This window comes from Homalodisca vitripennis, unplaced genomic scaffold, assembly GCF_021130785.1.
Source record: "Homalodisca vitripennis isolate AUS2020 unplaced genomic scaffold, UT_GWSS_2.1 ScUCBcl_3411;HRSCAF=8936, whole genome shotgun sequence".
Taxonomy (NCBI): domain Eukaryota; kingdom Metazoa; phylum Arthropoda; class Insecta; order Hemiptera; family Cicadellidae; genus Homalodisca; species Homalodisca vitripennis.
The window spans coordinates 1-27,976 of NW_025779520.1; the positions used below are offsets into that span (position 1 = coordinate 1).

General features: G+C 38.3%; 1 protein-coding gene across 1 annotated transcript; it reads left to right on the plus strand.

The window, feature by feature from the left end:
- Positions 1-3,749: 3,749 nt before the first annotated feature.
- LOC124372510 (protocadherin Fat 1-like) lies at positions 3,750-21,974 on the plus strand. Its single transcript, XM_046830911.1, has 16 exons — positions 3,750-3,777; positions 3,933-4,025; positions 4,269-4,448; positions 4,942-5,074; positions 5,786-5,924; positions 6,255-6,398; positions 7,580-7,831; positions 9,392-9,702; positions 10,151-10,301; positions 12,312-12,522; positions 13,248-13,479; positions 13,570-13,669; positions 14,778-14,931; positions 15,625-15,696; positions 19,498-19,599; positions 21,344-21,974. The coding sequence occupies exons 1-16, from the start codon at positions 3,750-3,752 to the stop codon at positions 21,445-21,447; spliced, it is 2,406 nt and encodes an 801-aa protein (XP_046686867.1). The 3' UTR covers positions 21,448-21,974.
- Positions 21,975-27,976: the final 6,002 nt, after the last annotated feature.

The window sequence follows — 27,976 nt, forward strand, 5'->3', positions numbered from 1 at the left end:
AAATGTATGTAAAATTGGACAGTAGCAAAAATTAACTACTTTCAAAATGTCTATAACTATGTCATTATTTAATTATTGAACATGAGTGTTACTACATAATAAAATTTCTTAATCGTTGTGCTTAATTTTGCAGGTAACAGTGCTGGATGTTAATGACAACCGCCAGAGTTCCTGTCGCGCAGTTTGCCATCACGGTGCCTGAGAACGTCTTGTCAGCTCGGAGATTGTCAAAGTTGACCCTCTAAAGACACTGGAGTCAAGCACAAATCATCTACCATGTGAGGGTACACGAACAGGGGAAGTTCGACCTCCACCCTTTACTGGTGAGATTTTTGGTTTGTTTATCCTTATATAGTAATATAAGATACAGTTGGAACAGAGATAACTTGTGATGTTATGTGACAGGAGTGATCTCAGTGGGTACAGCAGGTAGACTACGAGCAGAACCAAGTGGTACCTGCTGACTGTTTCTGGCCACGGACCAAGGGTTATACCCCACTCAGTAGCCATCGTTGTAAACTGTTGGACTACCACAACCCCAGTTGGCACCTTCTGTATGATGATGTTATGTGACAGGAGTGATCTCAGTGGTACAGCAGATAGACTACAAGCAGACCAAGTGGTACCTGCTGACTGTTGTGGTCACGGACCAAGGGTTACCCCACTCAGTAGCCATCGTTGTAAACTGTTAGACTACCACAACCCCAGTTGCACCTTCTGTATGACGATGTTATGTGACAGGAGTGATCTCAGTGGTACAGCAGATTTACTACGAGCAGACCAAGTGGTACCTGTTGACTGCTCTGGCTCACGGACCAAGGGTTTCCCCACTCAGGTAGCCATCGTTGTAAACTGTTAGACTACTACAACCCCAGTTACACCTTCTGTATGACGATGTTGTGAGACAGGAGTGATCTCAGTGGTACAGCAGGTTGACTACGAGCAGACCAAGTGGTACCTGCTGACTGTTCTGGCCACGGACCAAGGGTTACCCCACTCAGTAGCCATCGTTGTAAAAACTGTTGGACTACCACAACCCCAGTTGCACCTTCTGTATGACGATGTTATGTGACAGGAGTGATCTCAGTGGTACAGCAGATAGGCTACGAGCAGACCAAGTGGTACCTGCTGACTGTTCTGGCCACGCACCAAGGGTTACCCCTACCCAGTAGCCAGACCACTGTAAACTGTTAGACTACCACAACCCCAGTTGCACCTTCTGTATGACGATGTTATGAGGACAGGAGTGATCTCAGTGGTACAGTAGGTAGACTACGAGCAGACCAAGTGGTACCTGCTGACTGTTCTGGCCACGGACCAAGGGTTACCCCACTCAGTAGCCATCGTTGTAAACTGTTGGACTACCACAACCCCAGTTGCACCTTCTGTATGGACGATGTTATTTGACAGGAGTGATCTCAGTGGTGCAGCAGATAGGCTTCGAGCAGACCAAGTGGTTACCTGCTGACTTTTCTGGCCACGGACCAAGGTTTTACCCCTACTTCAGTAGCCAGACCACTGTAAACTGTTAGACTTACCACAACCCAAGTTGCAACTTCTGTATGACGATGTTATGTGACAGGAGTGATCTCAGTGGTAGAGCAAGTTGACTACGAGCAGACCAAGTGGTACCTGCTGACTGTTTTTATCCACGGACCAAGGGTTACCCCACTCAGTAGCCATCGTTGTAAACTGTTAGACTACTACAACCCCAGTTGCACCTTCTGTATGACGATGTTATTTGACAGGAGTGATCTCAGTGGTACAGCAGGTAGACTACGAGCAGACCAAGTGGTACCTGTTGACAGTTCTGGCCACGGACCAAGGGTTAGCTCACTCAGTAGCCAGACCACTGTAAACTGTTAGACTACCACAACGCCAGTTGCACCTTCTGTAAGACGATGTTATGTGACAGGAGTGATCTCAGTGGTACAGCAGGTAGACTACGAGCAGACCAAGTGGTACCTGTTGACTGTTGTGGTCACGGACCAAGGGTTACCCCACTCAGTAGCCATCGTTGTAAACTGTTAGACTACCACAACCCCTGTTGCACCTTCTGTATGACGATGTTATGTGACACGAGTGATCTCCGTGGTACAGCAGGGTAGACTACGAGCAGACCAAAGTGGTACATGCTGACTGTTTTGGCCACGGACCAAGGGTTACCCCACTCAGTAGCCATCGTTGTAAACTGTTAGACTAGCACAACCCCAGATGTATCTTCTGTATGACGATGTTATTTGACAGGAGTGATCTCAGTGGTACAGCAGATAGACTACGAGCAGACCAAGTAGTACCTGCTGACTGTTTTTGGCAACGGACCAAGGGTTAATCCACTCAGTAGCCATCGTTGTAAACTGTTAGACTACTACAACCCCAGTTGCACCTTCTGTATGACGATGTTATGAGACAGGAGTGATCTCAGTGGTTACAGCAGGTAGACTACGAGCAGATCAAGTGGTACCTGCTGACTGTTCTGGCCACGGACCAAGGGTTACCCCACTCAGTAGCCATCGTTTGTAAACTGTTGGACTACCACAACCTCAGTTGCAAACCTTCTGTATGACGATGTTATGTGACAGGGATTGATCTCAGTGGTACAGACAGATAGGCTACGAGCAGTCCAAGTGGTACCTGCTGACTGTTCTGGCCACGCAACAAGCGTTACCCCCTACCCAGTAGCCAGACCACTGTAAACTGTTAGACTACCACAACCCCAGTTGCACCTTCTGTATGACGATGTTATGTGACAGGAGTGATCTCAGTGGTACAGCAGGTAGACTACGAGCAGACCAAGTGGTACCTGCTGACTGTTCTGGCCACGGACCAAGGGTTAAACCCACTCAGTAGCCATCGTTGTAAACTGTTAGGACTACCAACAACCCCAGATGTATCTTCTGTATGACGATGTTATTTGACAGGAGTGATCTCAGTAGTACAGCAGATAGACTACGAGCAGACCAAGTAGTACCTGGTGACTGTTTTGGCAACGGACCAAGGGTTAACCCACTCAGTAGCCATCGTTGGTAAACTGTTAGACTACTACAACCCCAGTTGCACCTTCTGTGTGGGACGATGTTATGAGACAGGAGTGATCTCAGTGGTACAGCAAGTAGACTACGAGCAGACCAAGTGGTACCTGCTTACTGTTCTGGCCACGGACCAAGGGTTACCCCACTCAGTAGCCATTGTTGTAAACTGTTGGACTACCACAAACCCCAGTTGCACCTTCTGTATGACGATGTTATTTGACAGGAGTGATCTCAGTGGTACAGCAAGATAGGCTACGAGCAGACCAAGTGGTACCTGCTGACTGTTCTGGCCACGCACGAAGGGTTACCCGTACTCAGTAGCCAGACCACTGTAAACTGTTAGACTACCACAACCCCAGTTGCACCTTCTGTATGACGATGTTATGTGACAGGAGTTATCTCAGTGGTACAGTAGGTAGACTACGAGTAGACCTAATGGTACCTGTTGAACTGTTCTGGCCACGGACCAAGGGTTCACCTCAGTCAGTAGCCATTGTTGTAAACTGTTAGACTACCACAACCCCAGTTGCACCTTCTGTATGACGATGTTATGTGACAGGAGGTGATCTCAGTGGTACACAGCAGGTAGACTACGAGACAGACCAAGTGGTACCTGCTGACTGTTCTGGCTACGGACCAAGGGGTTACCCCACTCAGTAGCCATCGTTTGTAAACTGTTAGACTACTACAACCCCAGTTGCAACCTTCTGTATGACGATGTTATTTGACAGGAGTGATCTCAGTGGTACAGCATTTAGAACTACGAGCAGACCAATTGGTACCCTGTTGACTGTTCTGGCCACGGACCAAGGGTTACCCCACTCAGTAGCCATCGTTGTAAAACTGTTAGACTACCATAACCCCAGTTTGCACGTTCTGTATGATGATGTTATGTGACAGGAGTGATCTCAGTGGTACAGCACATAGACTACGAGCAGACCAAGTGGTACCTGCTGACTGTTCTGGCCACGGGCCAAGGGTTACCTCCACTCAGTAGCCAGACCACTGTAAACTGTTAGACTACCACAACCCCAGTTGCACCTTCTGTATGACGATGTTATGTGACAGGAGTGATCTCAGTGGTACAGCAGATAGACTACGAGCAGACCAAGTGGTACCTGTTGACTGTTCTGGCCACGGACCAAGGGTTAGCTCACTCAGTAGCCAGACCACTGTAAACTGTTAGACTACCACATACCCCAGTTGCACCTTCTGTATGACGATGTTATGTGACAGGAGTGATCTCAGTGGTACAGCAGGTAGACTACGAGCAGATCAAGTGGTACCTGTTGTCTGTTCTGGCCACGGACCAAGGGTTACCTCACTCAGTAGCCATCGTTGTAAAACTGTTGGACTACCACAACCCCAGTTGCACCTTCTGTATGACGATGTTATGTGACCGGAGTGATCTCAGTGGTACAGCAGATAGGCTACGAGCAGACCAAATGGTACCTGATGACTGTTCTGGCCACGCACCAAGGGTTACCCCTACTCAGTAGCCAGACCACTGTAAACTGTTAGACTACCATAACCCCAGTTGCACCTTCTGTTATGACCATGTTATGTGACAGGAGTGATCTCCAGTGGTACAGCAGATTAGACTACGAGCAGGACCAAGTGGTACCTGTTGACTGTTCTGGCCACGGACCAAGGGTTACCTCATTCAGTAGCCAGACCACTGTAAACTGTTAGACTAGCACAACCCCAGATGTATCTTCTGTATGACGATGTTATTTGAACAGGAGTGATCTCAGTGGTACAGCAGATAGACTACGAGCAGACCAAGTAGTACCTGCTGACTGTTTTGGCAACGGACCAAAGGGTTAATCCACTCAGTAGCCATCGTTGTAAAACTGTTAGACTACTACAACCCCAGTTGCACCTTCTGTATGACGATGTTATGTGACAGGACGTGATCTCAGTGGTACAGCAGGTAGATTACGAGCAGGACCAAGTGGTACCTGGTTGACTGTTCTGGCCACGGACCAAGGGTTACCCCCACTCAGTAGCCAGACCACTGTAAAACATCACCGTCTTGGACAGTAAACGACAACGCTCCTGTCTTCTCCCAGACTGCATTCTCCCGCTCAGGTCCCCGAAGACGTGCAAGTGGGAGAGATCATTCTAAAGGTAGATTTTTACTAGACTCGATCTTTCTCAACGAAATTCCTAGCTGACACCAAAAAAAGAATTTCAAAATTTAATAAAAACTCAACTATGGTTTTATTATATCACTGATTTTATCACTCATATAATTTATCCTTGAGATTCAATTATACACTTAAAAATTTATAATTATGTATATAGAAAAAGAAAGAAAAAATAAATATATTTCAGTTTTTGAATTATATAAGTTTAAACAATGCATATATGGTAACGTTACACAAATATATAACACACGTCAACATAGTACAAAAAACTGATAGATTTATTTTGAGTATTAAACATACGAAACAATTAATTTGGCTACTAAATAAATATGACACTAGGGCTTTATAAAACTTATGTCTAAGCTGATATTATCGATCTGTAGATAGAAATGTAATGAGTTAAATAATAATGGTCTTACTCCAACTCTGTTATTCAGCAAAATATTTTTCTCGGTAGTACCATAACTTTCCATATTAACTGATTTTTTGTAATTTAATCATGTTGTTCAATCATGTACTAAAGTTTTTAAATTCACCATTTGTTGTAAGGTTTTGATGTCTCTGATAAGTTTCAACTGTTACGAAACCAAGTTGATGTTCCAGCTGGAGGCTGCGGACCGGGGACAGTGGTCCCAACGCGAGAGTGGGATATTCTCTGGAGTCGGGAGACTCTCTTCACCAGTTCAGTCTGGATCTGAACACTGGAGAGTTGTCGGTGTCCAAAACTTTGGACAGAGAGTCTGTAAGTTTTACGTACCCTCATAAGTCTTAAACTTCATTTATTCAGCATATCACAAAATAATGGCAACCAATTATAAAGTGAAGCAATTTTAATTCTTATTGCTTACCACTTGCTACAAATAAGTTCCGAAACAGTTTTATTTCTACCATTCCTTTATTTCAAAACCACAACGTAAAATTTTGGTTTCATACTTAACTCATTGTCATTTTCGTGGTTTAATGGAATTCACTTTAAAGAAACGACATTTAATGCACAAGTTAGTTGTCTCTTATTTTAGTGGTTTGAGATTAACAATTACAGTTCACAACATCATAAAATGATATTTTATAGATTGCAGAATACAGCTTAACGATTCAGGCCTCTGACTTCGGCTCTCCTCAACTGAGTTCTACTGTCTTCATCAGTATAAGTGTCCTGGACGTAAACGATAATCCGCCAACACTGACCCAAGACAACTACACGTTCTTTGTCCAGGTAACCATTTAGATTCATTATCATAGTTGTATATTAAATATCATACACATTTTTGTCCAACCCGGAGTATGGAACTGAAATATCATTATAATACTTTGTTGAAGCTTCTTTCTTATTGTAATCCTTTAATTAATTTAATTTTTACTTTTTTATATTAATTATACCATAACACCTTAATAGAAATCAAATTTAGTCAAGGATAAGTTTGGAATACCATAAGGATCTATCTTGAGTCCTCTATTATTTAACAATTTGTATCATCGACAATCATTTGTATCGAAGGAACACATGTAATGACTTGTATGCAGATGCTGCTACGTTGTTGCTTTGTTGCTGGGATATGATTGATACCTATGATTATCATCTTATCCTACAGTAGGAGTAGGTAGGAGTACTCGACAACACGTGTGTAACAGACTTCGCTGTGTAATGTCAAGTCTGTAGTTCATTTAAATATTGACAGATAGAACCATAGAGAATTATAAGGGAAAGAAAATTTTACATCGCCCGGCAAACAAAAATTAAATTGTGTCAGCCAACTGATTTATAGGTTTCGTCGACCCTCATCAATTTCATGTTTGTCTCGTAACAGACCGTTCTTGTCTATGCAAACATTTCATGTTGAAACATTTCTACAGATGAAACCTTGCCCGAGATAACCTTCCACACGGTAAATTCAAATTTAGTTTATTAAAATTGATTTCATATTTTTGTTTAATTATGTTTGATAACAAGATTTTCAATTCATTTGCTTCGCACCCTTTTGTACAAGGCTAAAGTTATGCTTGTAGATATTCTTTTTTTAGCTCTCTCTTTCAGTATTTGAAAGTTTTTTTCTATGAATTTAGCTTTTAAGTAAACCTTAAGGTCACACGTAATCGTTAAAGATTATTATAATGTTAATTAATTCTTCTTCTACACTGTGTTTTAAATAATTATTGAATAAGATGTAACCGCTTTTGTATTAATCTTTGTATTTAATTATCTCTATAAAGAGGATTTATTCTTCCATTGTACAATATTGTTTAAAAGTGACGATTGTCTTTAGACTATTAAACAAGTAAATTTATCACTCCTGAGTCTTGGTATCTACTGGCACATCAGACTGCTAGACTGTTAGAACTATACTTGTCTTTTCAACAAAACAACTGAATTTACACGGAGTACATGTTTTAATTCAGGAGGACAAAATGCCAGGCTGGGCTGTGGGTCAGATGATAGTGTCTGACGTTGACACCTTCCCCAACGGAGCTCCGTTTTCCTTCAGCATCTTGTCCGGCAATGCTGACCTGGCTTTCCGCGTGGTATCTGACGGCACTTTGTACACAGCAGCTCGCCTCAGCACGCGAGCTCGCTCTGTGTACTACCTGCAGGTACGCGTGGGTGACAGCGGCTTCCCTCCCCTGCACACCGACTCTTGGATCACTGTCAAGGTACGCAATGTGTACGCAAAATATTAAATTTACAGCTAAGCCACTCACAGCATATAAAGTAGCTGCATTTTATATACGGGATGAACCAAAATTTCAGAGTATTTCTGCAGGAACAAACTTTAGAATAATTAGTTTTCGATAACATTTTCAGGTTTATAAAAAAACTTTCAAACTAAGGATTTATTTTTTTTAGAAGAGGTTGATCCCTTTTTAAACCTTGCTGTCCCCATTATGTTTTATAGTTTTTTCGTTTTTAAAGTTTCTTAGTTTCTGTGTAGGCCATTAATCCGTGACGAAAAATGGGTTCTCAATAAAAGGGTCAAAGTGACCCCATCATACATTGCCCATGACACTAGTGGATAGAGAACTGTACAGCTTTTGGTTTGAAACCGTTTTCCTCAAAGATTCGTGTCTGAGGAAATATTTATTCTTTCACGATTTTTGACCCACCCTATATATTCTCGATGAAGTATTTAGTTTGTACTGACCTATCGCTGATAAAAGTATAAGAGCGTTTAATTCCTCTTTCTCAAGGATATTCCTTTCATGTAATATTAAAGTTAATCTCTTAAGGTCTAGCTAATTTTAAATTATCATTAATACATACATGTCCGTACTCTAAAATTTTCGGACATAAATTATGACATGTATTTTGACTAACGTATTTTCGTTTGCGTTAATGGAATTAACAAATTTTTACTGAGTATGAAAAACACTTTTCAATATACATTCTATATAGTAAAGGAGAATTAAACACGTTTATCAACTCAGTGAGGCCACTATTTGGATATCAGGAATATTAATTTTATAGCAGAGTTTGAATCTATGCAATTACCTTATTTGAGTATTATGAAATATGTATTTGAAATTTTAAAATTCGGTCACCATGTTCAAATAAGGAGTCCACTTTGAAATTTACTATAAGAACCTTTATTTTTATTTAACGGAGTTGGGTTTTACATAATATTATGTCCATATACATAACCGTTTAGCCGCTAAGATAACTTAAACTTTCAGAATTTTTTTTCATACTATTGTAAAAAAATTTGAATTCTAAACTTCACTTATTTTTTAATGTATATTAGTTGCAATTTATGAAAAATTGTTTAAAAAGTGTTCTGAAAATTACTGCGTTCCTAGGGGCTAAATGGTTTAAGTGTATAAAAAATAACATTATGAAGTATGTAAAATTCAAATCCGTTAAAAATAGGGGTTTCCATAACATATTTCAAAGCTGACTGCTATATTAAATATTGAGACCGAATTTAAAAAATTCCAACTAAGTACGAGTAAAAAAATATAATAACGAGTAATAAGTAACAAGTAATGGCAACTCGTGTTTGTAATAATAATAAAATATAATTCAAAAAGTATGCAGTAAAATTAATACTTTCTGACATCTCAATGTAGGCATTCCTCAGTGAATCATCCTGTATTGCATCAGGCACTGTTCAGATATTCATCAGTTTTTGCAAGTGACGGTGTATGACTCATATAAACGTACTCATCATTATTTCCTCTTTCCGCAGGTTATAGAGGAGTCACAATTCGCACCGACAGTGTTTGCCCCTGGAGGTGTTCATCATCGCCTACCAGGAGCGATGGCCCGGAGGTGAGATCGGTCACCTGATAGCCTCGGACCAGGACCCTTATGACACGCTGGTGTTCGCGATGGAGCCGAGCCCACCAGGCCAGGGACAGTTCTCGGTGGAGCCTCGCCGTGGAGTTCTGACCGCCGGTCCCATGGTGGATGCTGGCCGCTACCGCCTCAACATCTCTGTGTCTGACGGCAAGTTCACGACGTACACCACCGTCACCGTCCACGTGCTGCCTCTCTGGGAGGACATGCTGCAGCACAGCGTCAGCATCAGGTCCGGTAACATCTTAGGATACCATTTAGTAGATGGATTTAGCCTAATTGTGGTCGCAGGGCACAATGACCTTATTGTGCTCATTATTGTGGTGGAGCAGATAAGAGATGATGCTCGCCCACAAGATTCTGTAGAGCTGTTAATAATGATAAATTATTAAATTAATATGTCGATATGAGGAAAACATCAACGAATTAAATACAGATTTAACTGTTTGAACTCAATCACATTTAAGTATGTCATGTGAAAAAATCCATTTATGAAAAAAAAATTTGTTAAACATAATTAATATGTTAGTGATATTGTTGGAGTTATTTTATACTTTGATGTTAAAAATAACATTACCATTATAATTATTACGAAAAATGTAGTGAAAGATTTATGAATTAAGCATCAAACGTCTGGCGTTACAATTATTGTAGCATAATGAAATCTCCCACTGCTTTAGGTTGCGGAGTATGACGGCCCATCACTTCGTGCTGCGGCAGTGGAAGAGCCTGGTGCAGCTCCTGGAGTCAGCGTTGCTGAGACAGGTGTCACTGACCAGTCTACAAGCTGTGGCTCACGGTGACCTTGACATACTCTTGACCATCACTGGGGTGAGTCAACAATTACGAGTACATATTTTGAGTGAATCTGTGACACAAAATTACCAATTATAATTATCTTCATTCTCATATTCTTAAATTTTTCTTCCAAGACCATAGCGAACTTTCATAGTCAGTAGTACCGATAGACGATCAGCGCTAGTAGCTAAGTTTGCCGCTATCACAATATATATTGATGGTAACGAAAAAGCTAGTCGTAGCGATCACTGGTATCGAAGTGTTCTACATGTCAGCGCCAAACCGCTGAGTAAGGGGGCTTTTTCAAAACACTTCCTGCAATTACTAGAAAATCTGTTTTGTCCATGAAATTTTCCATAACAATGATAATTTATTATAAATCCCAAGGCTTTTAAATCCAATACCATACAATTATTTATTTGGAATGCTTGGTGTGCAAAATTCCACAGCACCATTTGAAATCTTTGTAAAAGGACAGATATTGGGAGTGCCGATGGCCGAGCGGTCTCAGACGTTGGGTTTTGACTCTGAGTTAGAGATAGCGCTGGTTCGAATTCTATATGTGACCGTTACACTTTTTATCAGTACCATCAACCTTGTACTGTATCGACTCTTCCCCCATTCTGTTTGATAACATCATCGCACAGGCCAGTGGTCCATGAGGACGGGCAGAGTAAGTCTTAAAAGGGGATCGGCTTCTCCTAAAAAACAATCAAATGCATGATCCCGTAGCAAGTAACTGTCAGTATTGCACTGTAAGCGAGGCTCTACAGTACGATTCATTGTCAGTAAAACTTGTGGGTATTGTTGTATTACGCAATGCGTAACCACAGTTTTTTTAATCCAGCAGGTGGGGCTAGCGGTGCTCAGCGAGGCTCTACAGTACGATTCATTGTCAGTAAAACTTGTGGGTATTGTTGTATTACGCAATGCGTAACCACAGTTTTTTTAATCCAGCAGGTGGGGCTAGCGGTGCTCAGCGAGGCTCTACAGTACGATTCATTGTCAGTAAAACTTGTGGGTATTGTTGTATTACGCAATGCGTAACCACAGTTTTTTAATCCAGCAGGTGGGGCTAGCGGTGCTCAGCGAGGCTCTACAGTACGATTCATTGTCAGTAAAACTTGTGGGTATTGTTGGATTACTCAGGGCGTAACCACAGTTTTTTTAATCCAGCAGGTGGAGCTAGTGGTGCTCAGCGAGGCTCTACAGTACGATTCATTGTCAGTAAAACTTGTGGGTATTGTTGTATTACTCAATGCGTAACCACAGTGTTTTAATCCAGCAGGTGGAGCTAGCGGTGCTCAGCGAGGCTCTACAGTACGATTCATTGTCAGTCAAACTTGTGGGTATTGTTGTATTACTCAGGGCGTAACTAAAGTTTTTTAACCCAGGGGTTGGAGCTGGCGGTGCTTAGCGAGGCTCTACAGTACGATTCATTGTCAGTAAAACTTGTGGGTATTGTTGTATTACTCAGGGCGTAACTAAAGTTTTTTAACCCAGGGGTTGGAGCTGGCGGTGCTTAGCGAGGCTCTACAGTACGATTCATTGTCAGTAAAACTTGTGGGTATTGTTGTATTACTCAGGGCGTAACTAAAGTTTTTTAACCCAGGGGTTGGAGCTGGCGGTGCTTAGCGAGGCTCTACAGTACGATTCATTGTCAGTAAAACTTGTGGGTATTGTTGTATTACTCAGGGCGTAACTAAAGTTTTTTAACCCAGGGGTTGGAGCTGGCGGTGCTTAGCGAGGCTCTACAGTACGATTCATTGTCAGTAAAACTTGTGGGTATTGTTGTATTACTCAGGGCGTAACTAAAGTTTTTTAAACCCAGGGGTTGGAGCTGGCGGTGCTTAGCGAGGCTCTACAGTACGATTCATTGTCAGTAAAACTTGTGGGTATTGTTGTATTACTCAGGGCGTAACTAAAGTTTTTTTAACCCAGGGGGCGGTGCTTAGCGAGGCTCTACAGTACGATTCATTGTCAGTGCAAACTTGTGGGTATTGCTGTATTTCTCAGGGTCTAAACCACAGTTTTGTAACCCAGGGGGTGGAGCTGGCGGTGCTTAGCGAGGCTCTACAGTCCGCTGGGCTGAGCGGGGCCAACTGGTCATGCGACTGCCACAACGGCGCTCTCTGCCGCCAGAAGGTTCAGATACAGCGGGACTTGGTGTTCACAGTGGCCACAGACCACCTCAGTTTCGTGTGTCCTGGCCACTCCCACCAACTCTACTGCGCCTGCAACCTCGGCTATGGAGGTCAGTTTATCATTCTAAACTTACTTATACTGCTAGTTGGCTGAGCTTTAGCTAAAACTATCTAACTTGGGGACTAAACAATTTATTTCAGTCATTCCGTCTGTTCGCACGATATCTTGAAACGAACTGACCAACAAAATCGAAATCTTATATGTAGGTTCATGTGTATACGAGTAACACTGAGTTCGACTACGGTGCATGTCACTCATTGAAAATTTGTACATTGGCCTTGTGGGTAACCATGCAACGAGAAAATAGTAGGATCAATAAATCTGTAAATAAACTGAGTACACTTATATGAGATTTTAACATCTTTTTCAGTTAACTCTTGCGATTTAGTACGTTCCCTAGTTCACAGAAACTACAATTTGAATATTGCTAAGGAACTTAATTTAATGAAATAAAAAAACGATGGCAAGATATCTCGTGAAAGTTTTCATCTGTAAACTTAGAATTTCTCATGAAACTTGAAATTAGCTGGCACAATTTCTCTTTTGTTACCCGGAGGTGGGGAGGGGTAACAAGCGACTTTCTGTATAATGTTTGACTTCAAGATCTATGTGCAGGACATTTTGAGAATGAAAATTTTAGACTTAAATTTAGCATGTAACTTAACAAAGTTCGTTACGCGATACATAGTTTAGTGAACTCCTATCTTTTTGAATAATTGTGTGGGATTTCCTTGTAACTAAATGCTCTCTCTAATCTGCGGTGTTACATGGCAGGTGAATACTGTGAGGAGATTCTCCCGGGCGGCGACTGTGGGTGTCCTCCTCCTCAGGGGTGTATGCCCCAGGCGGGGGCTCCAGGGGGCTACATCTGCGTACCCCCCTCCTGCCCTCCCTCACACTCTTGTCCCCCCGCCGTCACCGCCAGCATCCACTGGGAGGAGCTAGTGGCGATCGTCGTGGCCATCCTCATAGTCTCGTGTCTTTTACTCGTATTCGTCCTCTACAGGTAAGAGTATTATATGACAGTCATGTTGTTGATTTTATTTAGATTGTATGTGAGGATCAACCGACTAAATACTGTACTTTCGTGTTGCAGGCGCTGCCACCGCATCAGTCCCGGAAACAGGGTGGACAAGTCGGAACTGAATCACGTCATCAAGAGAACCTCTAAACTCAGTAACCTCCAGGTTACACAGGTAAGATTGAACGTCGATTAAGATTTTAATCTAAATTTATTTTTATGGTCACGCATAATTTGCACATTTCTTCTTGTGTCTCCGAGGAGCTTTTGAATATCCTCTCGAAAACCCTGTTCCTTCCTCGCATTGGAGGGATGGTTTTTTTAATCGGGTTGGGAAAATGTGGTGAAAGAATCATATTACGTTTCCAGTATACTTCTTAAGTGCAGACAAGTGAGAAAATGCAGAAACCAAATCAAACTATTTTAGTTTTATTATCCGAGAGATTTCGGAAATATTAAACGCTGAAACCACCTTAAATTCCATTAAAAATTGAAACTAAAAATTATGTTAGACATGTAATTGATAACAAACTAAACGAATCCTTAAAAAAGGTCCCCAAAATGATAGTTTAATATTTAAAAAAAGAACCCAAACTTTATATTCTAAAAAAAGAATAAATAGTGACTCATTATTATATGTTAACTAAGCCAGAGCCAAGCTTTTGTAATAATAGAAATAAAAAAATATAACGAACGAATATTAGAGTTTATAATAAGAGTAACATAAAAATATATAACGATCCTACCGAAAAATAATAGACGTCCCTCATAACGTTATAATCATCACTCATTAGACAAAAAGGAGATTAAATAAATCAAATTAATGAAACCCAAAGGGAAAGTATTTAGAGGATTACGAAAAATTCGCGAAGAAGAATTGCCATTAGGTCCCGCCTTAGTACCAGCGTATAAAATACTCAGACTTTCTGGATTAAATACTTGGAGTAAAATTTAAATTAAAAAACAATCATAGCCTAAGGCACCATTTAGAATTAATCAATTCGCCAGATAAATTTGCTTGCTAATTTTGAACTGAGCACTGGCGCTATTAATGACTTCATCAGTCTTCTTTGGAGCAAATTACTTTACCTTCAATTGAAAATCTTTTCACTTCCAGGAAGGCAGCCTAGTTAAGAGCTCACCCTTATCTAGGAAAATGAATATACATCAACAGCTTTGAAAATAAAATGCATTTATTTTCTCTGATATAAAAATGGGACATTAATATAATGTTTTATAAAAGATGTTTTATAAAATTGTAAATCCTGGTGATGTTGGAACAGCCCTCCAGGCCAACGTCGTACACTTGCAGTTCTAACAACGAGGTTTTCTCAGCCGTGGCGCTCAACAACGCCGAGAGAGGGACAGCGGAGACAGACAACGTGCCGCCCGACTACAGGCGCAACCTCATGAGTCCCCATCACAAGATCAACAACGGTACGTGTGTACAGGGTGTCCAGAAAATACTGAACCAAGAAACAGTCATGGGTAGAAAAATGTAGATCTGTTTTCCTTATTTTTCGGTCTGTCTCACCGTATACGAGACACTGGTATAAAATCTTAAGTAAATGCAGGTGTTGATTTAACAAGGTTTATTAGTAAAAAATCTCATAAAGTTATAAATTACGGGTTAACATTTGTGGTCATTATAAAACCCTTGATGCTGAATTTTATAAAAGCCATGTAACCTGCCTAAATAATGAAAATATTGACACAATTATATATTTTTGATTGAAAAAAAGTTTTACCGTTGAATAAATGTAAATATCGTGTGAATTAATTTGAAATATTTTTAAAACTCACATGGCTTCATTTCATAGCGTTTTTTTTACACTGGATTCAAAGTAAATAGGTATTGGAAGTGTATTTATTTTAAAGGCGTATAAAAATTCATTCCCAGCTGTGCAATTTAAGTAAATAATTACTTAAAACTTCTAAAATATAGACTATAAAATGTTTGGATTCTTCGAAAATACAAAATATAAAACTCGTTTGTTAAAGTATACAGTTTAACTGTATATTCAGTGTTTACTCAATGCTCGATCAGACGCGTGATAACATTTCTAAAGAACACCCTGTACAGTTATGATAATTACGTCATTTACTAAAGTTTAACTTTTGTTTTCTTAGATTTAAAACAAACTGCAGACATCCCCCTACACCAGGTTATACCCGCAGAAGATGATACAAGAACGATTGGAGGTAAGTATAAATGATTTGCAATTAAAATTATGGAAAATAAAACATAATTTACAATTTGAACAGTGTTGGTTTTAAATTAATAAATAGTTAATATTATTAAATCTCTTTGGAAGTGTACATCAGTCAAATCAATTTGTGCAAAAAACGTAGTGTGGCAAAATAAGGTATTAATCTACCCCATTATCTAGATAAACATAAAACTCGTTTAAATATTATTTCAGTGTCAGTTTTGTTAACTACTGTACACGTGACATAATTGAAAAGTTTTAATTTATGCATTTAATTTAGTGCAATTTAAAATACCAAATACTGGGGATGGCCTTCAATATTATACGTCCATATAATGACATTTTATTATTTCCTCCAGTATTATTCATAATTACAGTTACTCTCAAATTGATATTTGGTTGGTGACTTTAACGTAAAATACTGGTAATATTGTATATCGTCGACCTATATTTGTTTCATCGAGTTGAAGTAATTATTGGCTATACACTTCTATTACAATAAACAATAATATTATTACATTTGTACACAAAATAAAGATTAATATACACAAATTAATAAATATTTATTATATTATATATATTTTATATATATATATATATATATCTATATATATATATATATATATATATATATATATATATATATATATATATAATATATATATATATATTATATATAATAAATCAATTTAAATGGAAAGAAAACAGTTAATGGAATCGGCAACACAGGAAGAGTTAGAATTATAATGTGAGGTGCGTAGAAAATGACCAAAATTGTATATTACTAATTAGTATTTGCTATTCCCAAGTTTGACCTTGACTTGAAAGCATTAATACAACTACTATCATATTCGTATTCAAATTAATATTTTTTCTTAAACGGATAAATTGATTTTGTATGTAATGTGAGCTGTAATTCAAGAACAGTAACGGCGGTATTACAAACCTGGTCTGTTAGTTGTGTCGCAAACAGGATCTCCAGCTTGTCCGAATGTCATGTGTCAAGCCAGACAGATTCTGTATGTAATGTGAGCTGTAATTCAAGAACATTAATGGCGGTATTACAAACATGGTCTGTTGGTTGTGTCGCAAACAGGATCTCCAGCTTGTCCGGATGTAATGTGTCAAGCCAGACAGATTCTGTATGTAATGCGAGCTGTAATTCAAGAACAGTAACGGCGGTATTACAAACACGGTCCGTTTGTTGTGTCGCAAAAAGGATCTCCGGCTTGTCCGGATGTCATTTGTCAAGCCAGACAGATTCTGTATGTAATGTGAGCTGTAATTCAAGAACAGTAACGGCGGTATTACAAACACGGTCCGTTTGTTGTGTCGCAAACAGGATCTCCGGATGTCATGTGTCAAGCCAGACATATTCTGTATGTAATGTGAGCTGTAATTCAAGAACAGTAATGGCGGTATTACAAACATGGTCTGTTGGTTGTGTCGCAAACAGGATCTCCGGATGTCATGTGTCAAGCCAGACATATTCTGTATGTAATGTGAGCTGTAATTCAAGAACAGTAATGGCGGTATTACAAACATGGTCTGTTGGTTGTGTCGCAAACAGGATCTCCGGATGTCAAGTGTCAAGCCAGACAGATTCTGTATGTAATGTGAGCTGTAATTCAAGAACAGTAATGGCGGTATTACAACATGGTCTGTTGGTTGTGTCGCAAACAGGATCTCCGGCTTGTCCGGATGTCATGTGTCAAGCCAGACAGATTCTGTATGTAATGTGAGCTGTAATTCAAGAACAGTAACGGCGGTATTACAAACACGGTCCGTTTGTTGTGTCGCAAACAGGATCTCCGGATGTCATGTGTCAATCCAGACAGATTCTGTATATAATGTGAGCTGTAATTCAAGAACAGTAATGGCGGTATTACAAACATGGTCTGTTGGTTGTGTCGCAAACAGGATCTCCGGATGTCAAGTGTCAAGCCAGACAGATTCTGTATGTAATGTGAGCTGTAATTCAAGAACAGTAATGGCGGTATTACAACATGGTCTGTTGGTTGTGTCGCAAACAGGATCTCCGGCTTGTCCGGATGTCACGTGTCAACCCAGACAGATTCTGTATGTAATGTGAGCTGTAATTCAAGAACAGTAATGGCGGTATTACAAACACGATCCGTTTGTTGTGTCGCAAACAGGATCTCCGGCTTGTCCGGATGTCATGTGTCAAGCCAGACAGATTCTGTATGTAATGTGAGCTATAATTCAAGAACAGTAATGGCGGTATTACAAACATGGTCTGTTGGTTGTGTCGCAAACAGGATCTCCGGCTTGCCCGGATGTCATGTGTCAAGCCAGACAGATTCTGTATGTAATGTGAGCTATAAATCAAGAACAGTAACGGCGGTATTACAAACATGGTCTGTTGGTTGTGTCGCAAACAGGATCTCCGGCTTATCCGGATGTCATGTGTCAAGCCAGACGGAATCTGTATGTAATGTGAGCTGTAATTTAAGAACAGTAATGGCGGTATTACGAACATGGTCTGTTGGTTGTGTCGCAAACAGGATCTCCAGCTTGTCTGGATGTATATGTGTCAAGCCAGACAGATTCTGTATGTAATGTGAGCTGTAGTTCAAGAACAGTGATGGCGGTATTACAAACCTGGTCCGTTTATTGAGTCGCAAACATGATCTCCGGCTTGTTTGGATGTCATGTGTCAAGCCAGACAGATTCTGTATGTAATGTGAGCTGTAGTTCAAGAACAGTGATGGCGGTATTACAAACCTGGTCCGTTTATTGTGTCGCAAACAGGATCTCCGGATTTTCCGGATGTCATTTGTCAAGCCAGACTTTTTACGTATTTCTGAATATAACTTAAGTCGCGTTATCTGAAAATATGTCTTATTGTCAATAGAATGCAAAGTCTTTTCGCTGTTTTACCCAGTAATATTTTTGTACCAATTATTCATATTATGGTATTCGATTGCTTATGTGTACCTAATTGTATTAATACAAATGTAGGTTTTATAAAACGGATATTGGTATGTCCCATTATAATGAATTCACGTTTAAGGCTCGAGGAAGGTCGAAAGGGAGGTTATAAAACGGGTTATAATTTGTAAAAAAAATTTAGCCACCTTAATTCTTTACCTTAGACTCACTCACAACCAATCGCCATACACCAAAATACTATTTATAAATACTAATATACTGATATTTATACTAGTTTTATTCAAGGAGTTACTTGAAAGATATAATTTTAATCTTTAAGCTCTAAAACTTGTGGCCGGATGTAAAATTGTTATCTAGGTATCTTTAAACCATTTTGGTCCCACCAAAACTACAAGTGGTTGACTATTCATTTAGTTTTAGATGAATTTGTTCTTATTTGTTTTGTACCAAATTATTAGATGTAGAAATTAAATTAAACTAATTTAAGTAGGGATTTTATATTTGCACATACATTGAAGAATAAAAGTTGTTATTGGTAACCCCTCAAAAGGTTTACATCGAATTATGTAAAAGGTTGTTTTACTTGAAAAACTAAAAGTCACGCACTAAACTGTATAAACCAAAATCTGGCCTGAAAATAAAAAACTTCGAAAATAATGAATGAAAATAAAAATTTTCTCCACAAAAGTTACTCAAAGAAAGCTGTACCTATGTGTCTTTGAACAAAAACCAAACTAATGAAACTCAAATACTTACAAAAGTTACTTAAAACGAGGCGTCCAAACTTCAGAAGTATAACTTTTAATAAAATATATTAGTGCTCAAAAATGTTGTAAACCTTGTAATATGTTATATATGTCAATCACGTGTTCACTTGCAGGATTCCACTGGGACTGTACGGAGTGGTTGCAGAACGGCGATGTCCACACAACCATCCTGGGCGACTCTTCCAGTTACCATAGCAACGATAGCTGTCTCACAGGTAGCCCACATACAGTCATCATTTACTGCTATACATAAAGTATTGTCCTTTGGAGATGTAATAGTTTCTGGTAATTATTTCAACCAGATGTGTAGCAAAAGAAGCAAGCTTTAAGAAAGAAAGTTCACAACTACCTATATCTAAAGTAATTTCCATGAACCAACAAATTGTAGTAGTCCAATCATTTCTGTTGATTTAAATTCGATCTCTAGCAATTACAATTTCGGATTAGAAAAATAAATTAATGGAAGTAAATATATTAATGACAAACTGTTTAATTAGGTGGAAGAGCAGAACTATTTCACTATGTTTACAATATAATAAACGAATAATTGATAATTTAATCATTACATAAATATTTGAAACTGGGATTTTAAGTTGAAAATTTTTTTTAATGGGGAAATCTAGATAGTTATATATAATATTCGCACAAATAATAATAATATTCAATTAAAAATAAATATTGGCATTGAAACATATATTAGTATCATTGCTTTAAATAAGTTCTTTCTTGCCATCCTCTAGGACAAGCTGATGTCTGGATGTCTGGATGCAAGATTTTACGATTTATTTCATGTTTATTCTCTTTTAGACACGTTTAAAATTTGATGTTATTCATTGTTCACCTTGAACATCTAACTCAATTGTTCAGTCATGCTCGTTTCCCTTCTTTTGTTTCTTTGGTTCACTTTCCTTATCACCATACCACGTTGTTGGAACTGTTCTTGTATGTAGGATGAAATAAGATTGTATTTAATACTCAACAGAAATATATTTTTTCTATCCCATTGCATTTAATATGTTCGTATGTGGCATTCTCTAGGACAAGCTGAGATTGCCTTGACGATTGAAAAAATACAAAATCACTAGCCTATTTATAATAATTTTTTAAGAATAAGTTTCTCTAAATTTTTCGATTTCTTTCAAGTCTATTCCATTTTAGAAACTTTTTAAAGTAAATTCGGCTTCTTGTTTACCTTGAAGATCTAACTTAATTGTTCAGTCATGCTCGATTCCCTTCTTTTGTTTCTTTCGTTCACTTTCCTTTTCACAATTCCATGTTGTTGGATTTGTTTTGTACGTGAGAAGAAATACAATTGTATGTAATATTCAAGAGAAATATATTGTTCTATCCCATTGCATTTAATATGTTCGTACATGGCATTATCTAGGACAATCTGAAATTGTCTTGATTATTGGAAAATCACCAGCCTATATCTGTAATAATTTTTTTAATTAACGTTTCTGCAGCCTATTCTTTTTCGAGATTTTTTTTCCCCGAAGGATTGCTCATTTCATTCATCATATTTATAGTATACAGATAGTAAAATCTGATTCGGTTTTAGATGTACTACTATGTAGTCTCAAATTTGCTCTTCGTTAGATCTTCATTTACACCTGTTTTCAAAATATTTTGCAACGCCCAGATGAACCATAAATGGTAACTGATGTAGAATTTCTATGATTCATTTCGAAGAGTCTTACTATTTTACTATAGCAGGGTTTTGCTTACTATTTTACTTTTGCTCATAGTTATCTTTTTCAGGAATTGCAGATAACAGATAACAGCACCTTGTCTCCAGCGCTGTGCTAACAAGCCCCTCAGTAATCCTGGACACCAAACCGAAAGTTCAAGGGAATCAGCTTATATGGGGGTTTTAGCTGTCTAGATGTCTACTTGTAATCAGGCTTTTAGTGATATAAATGTAATTTTTTCCCATCTTGGTACAATTGATTTTTTTAGGTGACCCTGCTCGGGAACTGGCGACCCTGGACACCAAGCTGAACAGTCAAGAGGATCAGGTGATCCCGTACGGGTTTCCCAGCAGTCTGGACGTCTGCTCGTAGCCTCTTCCACGCTTTCAGTTTCACTCGTGTACCTGCTTATTTATCCTGAACCAATTCGCTATGTAAATCCTTTACAAAGTAGAATAAAAGACTGATGGGTTATTTGAGGAATTGTTCAGATTTAAAGGTGTATTTTAACATTTTGTATTGCTTAATTATTTTGTTTTTCACGTTTGGAAAAGTCTTCTTTACTTATACTGTGCCAAAAGAAGCTTTTATTGAGTTACAAAGCGAATTGATAACCTTATAAAGCTGTATTGACAGAGATAAATTGAGTTTATCTTTTACCATTTCAAAATCTATACATAATCAAAAATTTCTTATTTCTTATTACCTTTTCCTAGAGTTGTTTCAAATTTTTTTTCATTACGATCTTCGATTTTGGGTTAAATCAAGTTAATTCATAACAAAAACACCTATGCTGTAAATAGGTTTTGTAATAACTCCAAAATGCATTAAAAGGTGCTTAGCAAAACCATTGAAAATTTACAGATTCTTCCATGAGCTATCTTCAATCAATAAGCATTTCCAAGGCTTATTACTGATTGATTATGCTAAAAACGAGTATTTATTATTCTGGACTACACCTTAAGGTATATTTTTACGAGCATTTCATAGCTCGTGTTTTAATTTTTATCCGTATATTTCGCTCTAATCACAACGCATTGTGTTAAGTATGAAGTAACGCACATTTTGTAAGCCTTTTACAAGGTCCTAAAATCAGTGGTATAAACAGTTTACTTGTACTTTACGAAGGTTAAACAAAAATCATTTCAGTTGATTTTCCAGTAATAATTTTACTAAAGATTATTTTTTCCAATAAAACTATATAAGTTTACATTTTGACATTTAATAGATATTTAGGTTAGAATTTATTTAATGTAGATTTTTATTTCTTAGCGCAGTAAATGAGAGTCGAGTAAACTGTTTTCTAGAATTAAGTTGTATAAATAACGATTAGTTTTTTACTGTCGTTTAAGAAGTAACCATAAGGCTTGTAGTAATAATTTCACTTAAATACAGAAGCACAATACAATACAATAATATAACAGGGTTTTCCGCTCGTTGCCATCAATGAACATTATAGTGATGTGTTCCGATGTTCCTATTAGTGAATAAGAACATCGGAACAATCGATGTTGCATTTTGTATTTTATGAAATTCTAATAAACAAACTTATAAGCTTATGGGCTGAACATTACATATAAACTTTTAAATGAATAATTGTAATATTTTTACTGTAATCTGGTATCAAATACCAATAAAATCAGTAACATTAATTTTACTATTGGATTTATAATTATTTTAAATTTTTTCACTGTATGGATTTCGTCAGCTCCTGATAGGAAATAGTGTTTACATATAACTTGACCTTTACACCCTACTCTACCCAAGTATGAGGTTTTACCCGCAAGCACAAAATTACTATTGTGATTTTTATCTAATTTACTGACCTGAACATTGTGCTACTAAAGGGACTATTTTTATAAGTGATGTAAATGTTAGAAATACATTTTCATTATAATAAATATATTTGTAATAAATAAATACTATTCAATTAACCCTGTCAAACCTATATCAAATGTACTGTTTTAAAATAATCACTTGGAACGCTGCGTTGGAAAGTATTTTTCATTAGTTAAATGTCCCAGTATTTTAAGGTGTAAAAAGGTACGTATTTTTTTAACCCAATGCTGGTGTTTTAATGCAGGACTATGAGTGGTGTAACAATACACTCAATTTTTGATTGGGAGCACCGTAATAATTCATTCAATGCCAGACTGAATGTCGTAATAGTCCACTCAACGTTACTTAAATCAGAGCCGGACCATAAGTGTCGTAACGGCCCACTCAACGTTGGACTGTGAGTTCCATGATTGTTCACTCAATGCCAAACTCTGACAGCCTACACAATGTCGGACTTTAAGTCTGTTACATTCCACTCAATGATGGACTATGCCGTAATAATTCACTCAATGTTTAATTGTGAGAACCGTTATAGTTCACTCAATACCGGATTGAGTGTCGTAACAGTCCACTCAACGTTGGACTGTGAGTTCCATAATAGTTCACTCAATGCCAAACTCTGACAGCAAACAATGTCGGACTTTGAGTCTGTAACATTACACTCAATGATGGACTATACCGTAATAATTCACTCAATGTTTAATTTTGAGAACCGTTATAGTTCACTCAATGCCACTCAACGTTAGTTTACTCAGTGGAGGGCCCTGAGTATCGGAACATCCCACGCAACGTTGGATTGTGAGTGAGGTAATATTCTACTAAATGAAAGACTCTTACACTCTCCTCAATGTCGGACTCTGAGCGCCGTAAAAATTTCACTCAATGTTGTTCTGTGAGTGCCGTGACAATTCAATTAATCTCGAGCTTCGATGACATTAACAAGCCACTTCATAACAGGTTCTGGAGTGCCGTGGCAAGTTACTCCATGTCGGATTCTGAGGCACAGAACATACCACCCTGTACCCAAATTAAGACTTTTTAGCATTTATATGATTTATTCTAAAAACGTCTTAAACATTGCTGATATTATATATATATATATATATATATATATATATATATATATATATATATATATATAATATATTTTATCTTAATAATGTTCTGGACTTATTTTGTGGGATGTCCAGTGTAAGTAAATGTTCGCAAGAGTCTAAATCAATATCAATAGTTATGTTTTTGTAGGTGCTAAAACAATTATCACCATACTGGTAATGACTCGACAGATAATTACTGTATTATTATTGGTATGAATATTTTTAAATAATATTAATATAATATAATTTAGTAAAGGGATGTAATTTCATATAAACTTGATGCTGATACCGATACAGCATCAAGACCGGTGGTTGAGACAGAAAGAGCGTGAGACACTTCCATTAGACGAGAGAACCCTTACAATGAAACACTTAGACCTTTTGCATACAATGTTGTCAGATACAGATACTGATACTGATATAGTATCAAGACTCGCGGTTGAGACAGAAAGAGCGTGAGACACTTCCATTAGACGAGAGAACCCTTAAATGAAACACTTAGACCTTTTGCACACAATGTTGTCAGATACTGATACCGATACAGTATCAAGACCGGTAGTTGAAACAGAAAGAGCGTGAGACACTTCCATTAGACGAAAGAACTCTCAAAATGAAATACTTAGACCTTCTGCACACAATGTTGACAGATACTGATACCGATACAGTATCAAGACCGGTGGTTGAGACAGAAAGAGCGTGAGACACTTCCATTAGACGAGAGAACCCTCACAATGAAATACTTAGACCTTCTGCACACAATGTTGTCAGATACTGATACCGATACAGTATCAAGACCGGTGGTTGAGACAGAAAGAGCGTGAGACACTTCCATTAGACGAGAGAACCCTTACAATGAAATACTTAGACCTTCTGCACACAATGTTGTCAGATACTGATACCGATACAGTATCAAGACCGGTGGTTGAGACAGAAAGAGCGTGAGGCACTTCCATTAGACGAAAGAACCCTCAAAATGAAATACTTAGACCTTCTGCACACAATGTTGTCAGATACTGATACCGATACAGTATCAAGACCGGTGGTTGAGACAGAAAGCGTGAGACACTTCCATTAGACGAGAGAACCCTCACAATGAAATACTTAGACCTTCTGCACACAATGTTGTCACATACTGATACCGATACAGTATCAAGACCGGTGGTTGAGACAGAAAGAGCGTGAGGCACTTCCATTAGACAAAAGAACCCTTACAATGAAACACAGACCTTTTGCACACAATGTTGTCAGATACTGATACCGATACAGTATCAAGACCGGTGGTTGAGACAGAAAGAGCGTGAGGCACTTCCATTAGACAAGAGAACCCTTACAATGAAACACAGACCTTTTGCACACAATGTTGTCAGATACTGATACCGATACAGTATCAAGACCGGTGGTTGAGACAGAAAGCGTGAGACACTTCCATTAGACGAGAGAACCCTCACAATGAAATACTTAGACCTTCTGCACACAATGTTGTCAAATACTGATACCGATACAGTATCAAGACCGGTGGTTGAGACAGAAAGAGCGTGAGGCACTTCCATTAGACAAGAGAACCCTTACAATGAAACACAGACCTTTTGCACACAATGTTGTCAGATACTGATACCGATACAGTATCAAGACCGGTGGTTGAGACAGAAAGCGTGAGACACTTCCATTAGACGAGAGAACCCTCACAATGAAATACTTAGACCTTCTGCACACAATGTTGTCACATACTGATACCGATACAGTATCAAGACCGGTGGTTGAGACAGAAAGAGCGTGAGGCACTTCCATTAGACAAGAGAACCCTTACAATGAAACACAGACCTTTTACACACAATGTTACCAGATACTGATACCGATACAGTATCAAGACCGGTGGTTGAGACAGAAAGAGCGTGAGGCACTTCCATTAGACGAGAGAACCCTTACAATGAAACACTTAGACCTTTTGTACACAATGTTGTCAGATACTGATACCGATACAGTATCAAGACCGGTGGTTGAGACAGAAAGAGCGTGAGGCACTTCCATTAGACGAGAGAACCCTTACAATGAAACACTTAGACCTTTTGCACGCAATGTTGTCAGATACTCTGGCTGTACTTTACCATGTTGTATTAGCCCTACTCTTCCCTTTTCTTCTAATTTCCAAAACGAACCTTCTGTAAAAGATATATTAAATGAGCAAACGTCAATGAACGAACTATCTCACCCACCTGTCTACAAAACGTGAATCTCCAGTGTATATGTTTAGTACGGGTTTAATTAATGGTGAAACTCGAAGGGAAATTAAATTTGTAAGTTCTCTTTAGTTAATTAGGGAAATTTGAGTTCCTAATAATAGCAAGTAAAGTTAATAATAACTAACATATGTTATAGTAAGAAGGATTAATTTAATTCAACTGTTGAGTTTAGCTCGATTTTTTCGCTTAGTATAGTTCCCGAAATCTGACACTGTCACTAATCTAACTCCTGGAATCCTAAGTCCACGTCCTGGTGAAGTGTAAAAAAAGTGTAAAATAAAACAAAAATTTCATTTTAAGCTGGTTCTATTAGCACAAATTTGCCAGTTTTTATTACAGTACAATTATGGAAATACTTATGTTATTGATTTCTTATTACAAATAAAAAATAATGTATGCTGTTAGAAAAGTCTTACAACAAACGTTTTACCTGCATTTGGTGTCAAAGCAATTGTTCGAACTGTGTTCCTTCTACGGTTTGACAATGAGCCAATCTTGTGTAAAATGATTCGACAGAGTTGCCTAACATTTCTTCAGTTATCAAAGCAATCTCCTCTATAATCCTGTTTCTTAGGTCTTCCAAATTATGAGGCTTTCTTCTATAAACATTGGATTTTAAATGACCCCATAGGAAATAATCGATTGGTGACAAATCCGGAGATCTTGGAGGCCATTCGATTTCTCCTCTTCGGCCAATCCATTTATGAGGAAACCTTAAATCCAAATACTCTCTTACCTGTCTCCCATAATGGGGTGGAGCACCATCCTGCTGAAACCATACATTATCAAAGTATTCTCCTGATGCAATTTGAATAGCTGGGATTATTTCATTTTGGAGCATATTGTAGTAAAGTTCGGCATTTAAATTTCCATTGATGAAAAAGGGTCCAACAATTTTGTTACCTAAAATTCCACACCATACGTTCAGTTTTTGTGGTTGCTGTGAATGGGACTCAGTAATCCAATGTGGGTTTTCACTAGCCCAGTAACGGCAATTGTGCCTGTTAACATTGCCATTTAGGAAAAAAGTTGCCTCATCAGAAAATAGTATGTTGGTCAGAAAATCTCTATTGTCATCACATTTGCGCATCACAAGTTCACAAAACTCAACTCTTCTGTCGTAATCATCCTCACTTAACTGTTGGACTAAATGAATTTTAAATGGTTTGTATTTATTAATTTTCAAAATCTTACTCACAGACATAGGGTGCATATCATGTTGCTGTGCAGCTTTTCTGAGCGATGTATGTGGGTCTTCAATAAATGTTTGCAAAACATCTAGTGCATGTTCTTCATCTGTTGCAGATTGTATCCTACCCGACTTTGGCCGATTACGTACACTCCCTGTCATTTCAAAACGCTCAATAGTTTTTGATATTGTTGAAACACTTATGGGATTCCTTTCTGGGAAAGTGTCATTAAACAAATTACAAACTTCCCGATAAGATCTTTGACGATCGCCATATCCTCGCATCATCAACAGAGTAATTCGTTCTCTTTCAGACAATTCCATTAAAATGCCAAATAAAAACTGAACTACTGTAATTAGATGACTTGTTGACAGCAATGCTTCAGAGACACTGATTAACTCGACAGGAATGATATGACCTTTGTCCATTTGTAATTCCCAAGCTTAGACCTGTCTAGTGAAAGCTCCATGCTCAACAAACTGAAAACCTGTAGACCAGATGATTAATAACACAATAATGTTTCTCATAGGCTAAT